The sequence below is a fragment of the Microtus oregoni genome, unplaced genomic scaffold, assembly GCF_018167655.1.
Source record: "Microtus oregoni isolate MIOR12 unplaced genomic scaffold, Mior012 000042F_ref0000377, whole genome shotgun sequence".
NCBI lineage: Eukaryota > Metazoa > Chordata > Mammalia > Rodentia > Cricetidae > Microtus > Microtus oregoni.
This window is the reverse complement of record NW_024543209.1, coordinates 18,282,188-18,291,999: the sequence shown is the minus strand read 5'-3', so window position 1 is coordinate 18,291,999 and position 9,812 is coordinate 18,282,188. Positions and strand designations below refer to the sequence as shown.

Here is a 9,812-nt window from a genome sequence, read left to right as displayed (position 1 = left end):
AGTTTACTGTTGTGGCTTACAATGTAATTTGGGCTCTAATCACATGCTTTGAATAAAGTAAACTAAGAGTTCAAAGTAGGTTAATCATCATGGCAGTTAGGCTGTAAACAACACCTGAGGGTTGTCAAGGTCTCATTACTTCCTCCTGCCCCCTGGCAATATACGGCCTTGGGGATGGTGTAAAACACTATATAAGAGGAAAAATTAACTTAAGGTTTGTTCCTTGTGGGGAGGATTTCTTGAGTCAGTTCCTGTGCTACTGTGAACTCCTCAGAGATGCAGCTGTCTTTAACTCATCCGTGCCTCTGTAAGTAACGCGTCACTACACTAATGTTCTTTCAAATGACAACCTTGTATATTACTTTGTTTTACAAAACTGGACTGAGAAGTAGTTCTTTCTTTCTTTCTTTCTTTCTTTCTTTCTTTCTTTCTTTCTGGTGTTATTGTTCTTATATGGTGTATGGTGTTATGGTTCCCAAATTTTAATGAGATTCTTTAGAGGTATAGCAGTCTTAATTCAACTATGCTCTTGTCAGTCACTCTTCTCGGGAATTCCTTTAGTTGATCTTAAACATTGCCTTTTTTAGTGTTGATTTTTATTGAGTTCTAAATTTTTCTCTGCTCCCCTCCCTGCCTCGCCCCTTCCCCCTTCAAATGAAACTGGTTAGAACCGGTTTGCTTTGTTGTTGCTGGGCTTGGTCCTTTTGTTTTGGGGGTATGTGTGTGTGTCTGTGTGTGTGTCTGTGTGTTTATGAGTGTATGGGCGTGTGTTATTGTTGTTGTTATTGTTGTTGTTTTCTCGTATGTTCAGTGAATGGAAATGTGTTCATATCTTACACAGGAAAGTAAGAAGGGCCTAAGAAAACTTTTCCAACTATTTCTCTAGGAAACAACTACACAATGAACCATTGTATCATTGATTCTGAAGGGTGTTTAGTTGGGAGGGTCTCACTCCAGCCCCTTGACAACCATCTTAAAATGTTGGGTGGAAAACTCTATTCCAAGCCCCTATCCTGGGAGTGGCCACAGTCCAGACTCCACCTCCAAGAAAGCCTGCCAACTGGTGACCCCTCCCCAGGGACGATCAAGACCACCCCCAGAGGTTATTTAAACTGCTCTTTAGAGATAGAACACCTGGTCTCCCCTTTTCCCTCTCTGGTGGTCTTTCTCTTTTCTGTGGTCTTTCGATTCTCTATTCCCCTTTCTGTGTTTTCCTGGAAAGCCACCCGGGAGTGTTGCCATCCATTAAAATTAGGCATCTTATAATTCAGTCTGATCTAGTTTGATTTGGATTATTGAGCTGGCAGAGAGGTTAGTCGGTAAGAGGACAATACTTAACAAAAGGATATCTTCTTACCTGGAGACATTCAACAATGGCTACAGACATTTTACATTGTCTTGGTTGACCTCAGTAAAAACGAGGAATAGCACCTGTGTCTGGTGGTAGAGACCAGCCATGAGTCTGTTTAGCAAAGAGTGTTGAAGAGAGTTCTAGAACATGGACTGATCCTCCTCATAAAGACAAACTTGCAAACATTTTCAGTCTGAATAAGAGAAAAAGAGTAGGTAAAATCTGTTACAACTACAGTGGGAAAAATAACATATTCTGTCTTCTGGGTCTTGCTTGACTTGAATGAACTGAATCATATTTTCAGTTTTGTTGACATAGCAGATAAAACTAGCAGATGTGGCTCTAAACAGCTTTGAATTTCAGTCAAGAAAAGTACCCTTTACTACAAAAGACACTTTGCTAATATTTACCTTTATCTTCTTGATTATATTTCCAAGTTAAATGAACTGTTAACATCCAAAAATTTCACAAAAGCAAACTTTTAAATTTTATGAAGTTGTAGGCAAAATAATTAGCTCCTTTGACTCCTCTTAGATTATGAAAAATCTTTCAGATGATAAACTTATACAAATGTGTTACTATTTATTTTACACATAAATATCTCTCATGCATAAAATAAATTTGGAAAACTTTCATGATTTTTGAACAGTTCTGTTCCGTAGTAGAAGCTATCCAAACAATTATTTTTATTTTATTTTAAAAGGTTCTTGTATAACACAGAGTATTTTGATAGTTTTAGTTATTTTAGTTATTTTGAGTATTCAGTTTATGTGTTTTTGATGTATAAATATTATTAAGTTTCTAAATTTCCAACTGCATTTCTCAAAGCCTTAATGTCAGGAGTTTTTCAGACTGGTATCACTGAAGGTGTATAAATATTCCATTTTTAGACATTGATATTGATTCATAGAATTAACATTATAACTTAATATGTTATGGCCCTTTATTGACCTTTCATGAAAAAATGAATTGATTATGACACCGATTCTGCTTATCACAAAACATTTTATAATTGCGAAACACAAAGAACATAAAGAAGATAAAAGCAACTTCTTAATGCCTGCATTATCAATACATAAGGACAATATGTAGTTGTGTAGAATGCTGACAACCTGCTACAACCACAAAGCATCTGATGCTGTGCAGGAGCTCCATTGTTAGTATGTTGCTTCCTCCAAGCTACTGAGAGTAGGGACAATGAAAAGTAGAATTTCTGCAAGCAATCTATTTTATCATGGTTGGTATAAAACATAAATTCAGAAAAAAGGTAGGAATATTTTGATAAGAGAAGAAACTCATGCCATTATAACACTGAGCTAGAAGTTCCACATTGTGGCTTCTTTTTAATAATGCCATTCTCTTTTATCATAAGTATTTGTAAATAAACAATGATGAGTTTATTCTTATTTGTCATGAAAATAAACACAGAACCAGAACTGTTCTTCTTACACTGATGTCCAAAATCCTAATATTGGATACTGAGCTAAAATTAAAAATTTGGAGCCTAGAATGATAACTCAGTGAATCAGAAAAATTGCTTTTCTTGAATAAGACCTGGGCTTGGTTCCTACTACCAACATGGCTGCTCAGAATTGTGTATATCTTTAATCCCTGGAAATCTAATCCCTCTTCTGGCCGCTATAGTTGCCAGCCCTACATGTCATACACATACAGATAAAATAAAAACGGCCATGAATAAAATAAAATTAACAATTAAAAGAATTACAAACCCTTGAGTGATGTTACTGAAAATCACCAGAGAACCAGGAGACCTTGACCTCTCTGAAGAGAATGACGTGAACACACACTGGCACACTTACATTGAACTCCAAAAGTTTGAAGACAGCAGAAGCAATGCAAGGAGTAATAAAGAACTACCAAGAAACACTCCTATTACAAAATATGAATTAGAACAAGTACAATCCATTAATTGAATGTCAACATTGGAAAATGTTTGTTATTCTCACAATATTAAACATAACCATATGTACAAAGGAGGCCACTCTTAGCAAAGGCTTAGTTTGATAATGCCACTCTTGACAAACTCAGATGATCAGATGATTAGATGATTAGATGATCAGATGATTAGTCACTGTGCTCCTTTTCCAGGTGCCCTGCTTCTACTACTGATGTCCCACCTACTTTTGTGGGAAGAAGTGGCCTCAATTCCCATGTGTTTAATGAGAAATGGGCGTTGCCTTGCTCCTTTGGAAGTAATGATTGATCGAGCAGTGAGCTTGTCTGAGAAAATAAACAAACAAGCATTTGAAATGTTCACTGAATTCGTAAGTACGACCCCTGACTTCCAGCTTCTTACCCAATGGCTCCTAAATTGAAATGGTTAATTTATAGTATAGTCTAATGTGGAAAGCATCGTAGTTCAAACTTCAAACAGTATAGCTTCAGAGGTAGAAAAAAATAGAGGCTACTAGGTTTTGGAACCAGAAAATAGGGCAGTCTCATGGATTGTCAAATATTTGCTAAGATATAATCTTACTTTTCTTTAGTTTTAAACTTCTATTTTGATTCGTTATTGTGACATAAATACACACAAGCCACGCTGAGGAAAGATTTGATTCTTTCTTATTGTATCTGGTGGCCTTGTGTTGGTTTGCATTACTCACCTTTGGATTCTGTATTATCTAATAAAGAAGAATGCATTGCAGTGACCTGCTAATGTTAAAGGAGGTTAAGGACACTGAGGCCAAGTCATTCAAAATAAGAAAATTAACATTCAATCTTCATATTAACAAATGGTATTAACAATTTCAAGCTATTTAAGATAAATGATTTAATAGCAAGGGAATCTGATTCAGAGAAATAGGCCAGACATTCATGATGAAGGCATCTTTAAGTCTTTATGGTAGATGTTCTACTCTAGCCAATGATGTGATGATGGTGTCTTCTGGGCATTGATGGCCTTGCGAGAAGTTGGCTCAATGCTTGCAAAGCCCATATATTTCAAACCTTTATCTCACATATTATTGTTTCTGCCATTTACATTTCCTGATAGGTCACCTAGGACATTCAGAATCATCCTAAAAATCCATTCAAACTACCAAGTATGCCATTAGTAGTAGTTTTGAATAATAGATATTTTACACAATAAAGATTTAGAAGTATATAACAAATAATTAAATATTGATTAGCATACCAAAATCAATTAATTTTCTATTTTAATTGGTTCATAGCATAATATTTCCTAGTGTATTCTGCATAGGGCTTAAGACTTATTTTTTCGTGATCAATACAAAGCTTTTTGTTATTCCTAATGAACTGAATGAGGGATACTTGTGCAGATGCCAAGATGTTTGCAAGAAAAATTGTTTACCATGACATTTGCTACAAATGATAGTTTAAAAATTGGTACTTGGTAGCCTTGCTGGATTTTGCTGAAGAAGAATATTTTGTTGAGAATAGTACATAGCAGAAACTTTGGAAAAGTTGTAAGTTTTATGAATAGATATTAAGACTATAGATTGAATGTAAAATGTAGTTAAATGGCTCATTTCCTTACTATATTAATATTTTATTTTAATAATGAAACATCTATCAAGTACATTAGTGTGTTGATCACTGATTCATTTACAAAATTTTTTAGTCACCAAGTAATCACATATTTTATCATTTCCAGGATAATCAGTATGCCCAGAGCCACCAGCTCATTAACAAGAACCTGAAAAAATGCCACACATCTTCGCTCGATCTTCCAAAACCCAGGAGTAAGGCCCTAAAGACACATGTGAGTCCCCTACCTTTTCTTTCGCCAATCCATACACTGGCTTTGCCATCCTATAAGCTATTATAGTCAATATATTACGAATGAGAATCATATCTGCAAGAAATGGGCAGGTAATGAAAACCAAAAATAAATTTTATTATGTAGATTTAAATTGTAAGGAGAATCAGCCAAGTAAAATTTAACAGGTCTATAAACCATTTATGGAGGGGACCTTTTTCAATGCCAAATCTTCAAGATCTACATGTTCCTAGAAAATTCTTAATTATTGACATTCATTGTTAAGTGCAGTAATGTGAACTTATACATTGCCAGTATGACTGTATTGATATTTTGGTAATGGACCCTGTGTTGCCTGCTCTACGTTACTAACTCATTCACCATTTCCTTTCGGCACTTACTGGTTTTACTTATGTTTCTGGTCCTAAGTGTTGATTCCTAACGGATCGTTCTGCCTTTTACTGTGTCTTACCTGAAAGTCAACTAAAGAAAGGTATACAGAGAGCATAAGAAGCTGCTTCACCATGTATAGCCATCCCCACTGAGTGCTGCCAAGGCTCCATATCATGCATGTCTCCTTTAATTCTTAATCTTTACCCTCTCTCACTTCTGATTTCCTGCCATAAACGATCTCAATGAAATTTAAATTGCACATTATTTTATACCCTTACACAACTGTATAGCCTTACACTTAGAATGCATGTTCCATGTATTCCTTAATAGCTAAAACAGTCTGTGTCTCTAAAACACTTACTAAAATAATGATGAAGGAATGAAGGAAAATGGGAAGTGGAGATGAGAGGAGAATGCATTTAATAAAGGTTTTTTTTTTCTATTTTCTTTGCTAGCAACTTTAAAATGCTCTACTGGCATTTCTGAATTATATTCACTCAAGTTTTAAACCACAAGGTCAATGGAAATATTTCATACCTTTATATAACTTACAAAAGAGTATTTTAAATATGCACTCAGATAACAAAGAAAGCTTGTTTCACCCTTTTGAGCAAAACAAAAACTGTCTGTGTCTAATGCTGTTGGTTTTCATATTTTAATGTGATTGTTCAAATATGGTTACTTAGCCAGTCATCCTACTGAAATTAGTGGAAAACTTACTGGATGCCTGGAGAGTTCCTCTGTACCATCTAGCTAAAGAAATGCCTACTCTGAAAGGTGCCCCTGCTACTATCCTCTCCAAAGCCAGAGAGATTGAGGAAAAAAACGCCGGACTCCTGGAGGGGGTTAGGAGCATTCTCAGCCAGGTGAGTGGTCCTTTTACACTTCTTTACATTTCTTCTAAATAAAGGAGGTGACCAGGGCAAGGAGAATCCAGTTTTGAAAATGTCTCTTTACAAAAGAAAACGTTAGGGATTGGAATTATAGAGACGCTATTTATGAGGAGGCTGGTAATTCCAACTATGTGAGGGGTCTTTTACTCAGAACTCCATATCCTAAGGATCTCTAAAGAAAACATCTGTTCACCATTTACATTGGGACAGGACCCTTTGTAGTAAGAAAGTTAGTCACTCCAGCAAGAGCAGATTTCTTATCATGGTTGCCCCCTGATGCAATGGTCACTGAATCGCAGGTATGGGTATACACATTATATGAAATATTGATTTGGTTGAAAATAAAAAAGGATTAGCCAGGTGGTGGTGAGACACACCTGTAATCCCAGCACTAGGGAGGCAGAGACAGGTGGATCTCTGTGAATTTAAGGCTGGCCTGGTCTACAGAGTTTCAGGACAGTCTCCAAAGCTACAGAGAAACCCTATTTCTAAAAACATAAACCAAAAAAAAAAAAAAAGAAAAGAAAAGAAAAGAAAATAGGACAATGTTCCAATATAAGAACCGATTAAGAGAAGAAAAGACAAGTCAGGAAGTATGTTGAGGACATGTGACATTACTTAAGAGATTGAATGAATATTGTATCTTCCTTTGTACTTTTCTCAAATCCATATCCAAAATATAGTAACTTCCTATCAGCCCATTTTATCATGCAGAGAACGCATACATCAGTTTTTATATTTTAGATACCTTTGTTCATTTCTCATGAAAATCCATAGGTTTGGTTGAGTTTAGCAATCCATACTCTCCTCAAGTATTCAAATGTTACGCACCCTAAAATACTAAAATATAATTTATCGCTGACTCTCCTTTTGATAATTAGGTTCAAAGTAAAAATGAAGGGAATGAGAAATACCCTACCTGGTCTGGACTGGTATCCTTGATGTCAGACAATGAAGAGGATCGCCATTTTGCATTTTATAACTTGATCCGCTGCGCAGGCAAAAATGCCCAAAAGGTTGAAATGTCTCTCAAGATTGTGAAGTGCAGAATATTAAAGCAAAAAGACTGTTAAGACCTTTCCATCACATCTGTTTCCAAGATGATGCTGGATGATACATTGCTGTGAAACTTCCTTTAAGTTTTTCTCTCTTGAATGTGTGCTGGGTATGATGGCTATCTTCTTTTAAAATAAACACTGACTCCTCTCATGCAACCATCTGAGAAGCCAATTGGTCACATCTGTTCTACTTCATTTAATTTAAAAAAGATCTATTCATATCATTAACATAGTCCCACCAAATATTTGACAAATAACAGAAGTTAGGCATGCAAATAACATATTTCACAATTAATTTAAGCATTAGGAAATATCGATGTGTACTTAGTTATTAAAATCTAGGGGAGACATTTTACACTTGATCTTAGCCAAAAGGCCGAGAAGCGATAGGGGAGACATTTTTTACAAAGTTTTATTCAGCCCAATTCCGAAACTTGGAATTCTTTGGTTCCTTAAGGAAAGAATCCTAACATTGCCACATTTAAAGTTCAGACAGCACAATTGTCTGAGCATTGTGAGCTATTTTGAAAAAACCTAAAGTATCTTAAGATAAAAGTATAAAATGGTTCCTGATTTCTCTCCAACTGTCTTCAAAGAGCCCCTCTGAATTCTGGTTGTCTTAGGATCATCTCAACTATGTATGCTCTGTTCATACTGTCTCCCTAAAGTCTTCTCTGGATGATACCCAATTTACCATCTTTTTCATAGTTAGCTTTTTTCCTTTCATCCTCTACTGACTAAAGTTACATGACAAGGAATGAAACTGTACATTCCTAGGGTTTTTTTTCCTTTCATTTTTCTGTATTTCCATTCCTACACTTTTTTTGATAACTACATAAAGGATTAGAAGACTGAACAATTCTGACCTCCGAATTATGGCATGACTAAATGTATTGCTGACTATAGCTATTGTCTCCCACTGAAAAATAATCCTCCCATACATGACCATGAACACAAGAAATAAATTTTAACAATTGTGTGGTTTATATACAAAGTGGAATTTTCTAAAACTGATAGCTAGAAAGTAGAGATAACATTTGCAAGAAAATGGATGCAATAGGAAAAAATTACATTAAATTAATTAAGATAGTACTAAATAGGCAAATATATGTTCTTTCATTTGAGAGTCTAAAATTTCGCAAAGATAAACTCCTGTATTTTTAGAGGAGCAGATGATACCTAAATCAAATTAATATTCTCTTTGGGAACAAAGTGAGCTAACATGATAGGGAGTAAAGAAAAACGAGATTGTATTGTAAAATGAGGCAAAATGTGTCCAAAGTATATTTACATACTTCCATTTAAATCCCCTTATATAATAAAATAGAAACCATTTAAAATTAAAGAAGTCTGCAATTCAAAGCAGTGAAGCCATGAAATACTGGGCAAAGATTTTGTTCACACATGTACTTCTTTCATGACTATTCCTTGGCTCACTTTGGCTCTTCATTTATAATTGCCTGATTATAATATGTTAATTCACATTCTTTTTAAAAATTTAGCTTGTGTTTTGAAATTTTCATTCATATATGTAATGTAGCTGGACCACACTCATTCATTGTGCCCTGTTCCTCCTCCTCACAACACCATAACTACATCCTCATTTGTCGCAACTTCCTACCCCTCTTCTATCATAATTTATATGTGTATTTTTTGAAACTGAATACAGTAGTAGTGCTACCCATAAAGGCAAGAGTGTAGAATCATATAAACTGGTGTATGACGAATTACATATTGCCACAGACCTAAAGAAATATGACTCTGATTCCTCTAAAGCTATCACTTCCCAATAACGCCTCAGCAAAGGTTGGCGTTTTGAAGTCTGTCCATCCTATACGATGCCTTTATCTTGTGCAGAAGTTATGTATATAATGACAGCCTCTCTGAATTCGTGTACATACCAGTTATCCCATGCCCATAATATGTCATTCATCTCACTTTTCTAGGTCTTTTATTTACCCATGCTTCTCCCTCGGTATCCCCAGTGTATATTATAAGTTTCTACAATTAATCATTTCCAGAGGACATGTTCAAAGTCTTTATTTTAATTACCTCTTTCCATTCTCCCTCTTCTACCTTGTTCTATCCACCAATCTATTTCTATATTCCTGTCCCATTATTTCCCTTTTACCTTCAAACTACTAACATTAAATCCCACTTCCCTTAAATTATCTCACATAGTAACTTGCTAGTCTTCTGACATGTATTGTTACTCTAAATACACACTTAACAATTCAAAGCTAGTGTCTACATATGTGTTTTCTTTCTGTGTTTGACTTACCTCATTAAGAATCAGTGTGAAGGGTGGAGGTTCATCAAAGAGATGAAAATATACTGTAAACAGAGACTGCTCATTCATTTCTTAGCTTCCCAGTCCC

The 9,812-nt window shown here is 35.3% G+C and overlaps 1 protein-coding gene across 1 annotated transcript; it reads left to right on the top strand.

Moving 5' to 3' along the window:
- The first annotated feature begins 224 nt into the window (after positions 1 to 224).
- LOC121434060 (prolactin-2A1-like) lies at positions 225 to 7,593 on the top strand. Its single transcript, XM_041632847.1, has 5 exons — positions 225 to 307; positions 3,461 to 3,636; positions 4,986 to 5,093; positions 6,170 to 6,349; positions 7,258 to 7,593. The coding sequence occupies exons 1-5, from the start codon at positions 277 to 279 to the stop codon at positions 7,447 to 7,449; spliced, it is 687 nt and encodes a 228-aa protein (XP_041488781.1). The 5' UTR covers positions 225 to 276; the 3' UTR covers positions 7,450 to 7,593.
- The last annotated feature ends 2,219 nt before the right edge of the window (positions 7,594 to 9,812 follow it).

Excerpts from the sequence above, each read along its gene's own strand:
- LOC121434060 (XM_041632847.1), top strand. The coding sequence starts at position 277 with ATGCAGCTGTCTTTAACTCATCCGTGCCTCT. Across the intron at positions 3,637-4,985 it reads TTGAAATGTTCACTGAATTC|GATAATCAGTATGCCCAGAG; the intron begins GTAAGTACGACC and ends TATCATTTCCAG. Across the intron at positions 6,350-7,257 it reads TTAGGAGCATTCTCAGCCAG|GTTCAAAGTAAAAATGAAGG; the intron begins GTGAGTGGTCCT and ends TTTGATAATTAG.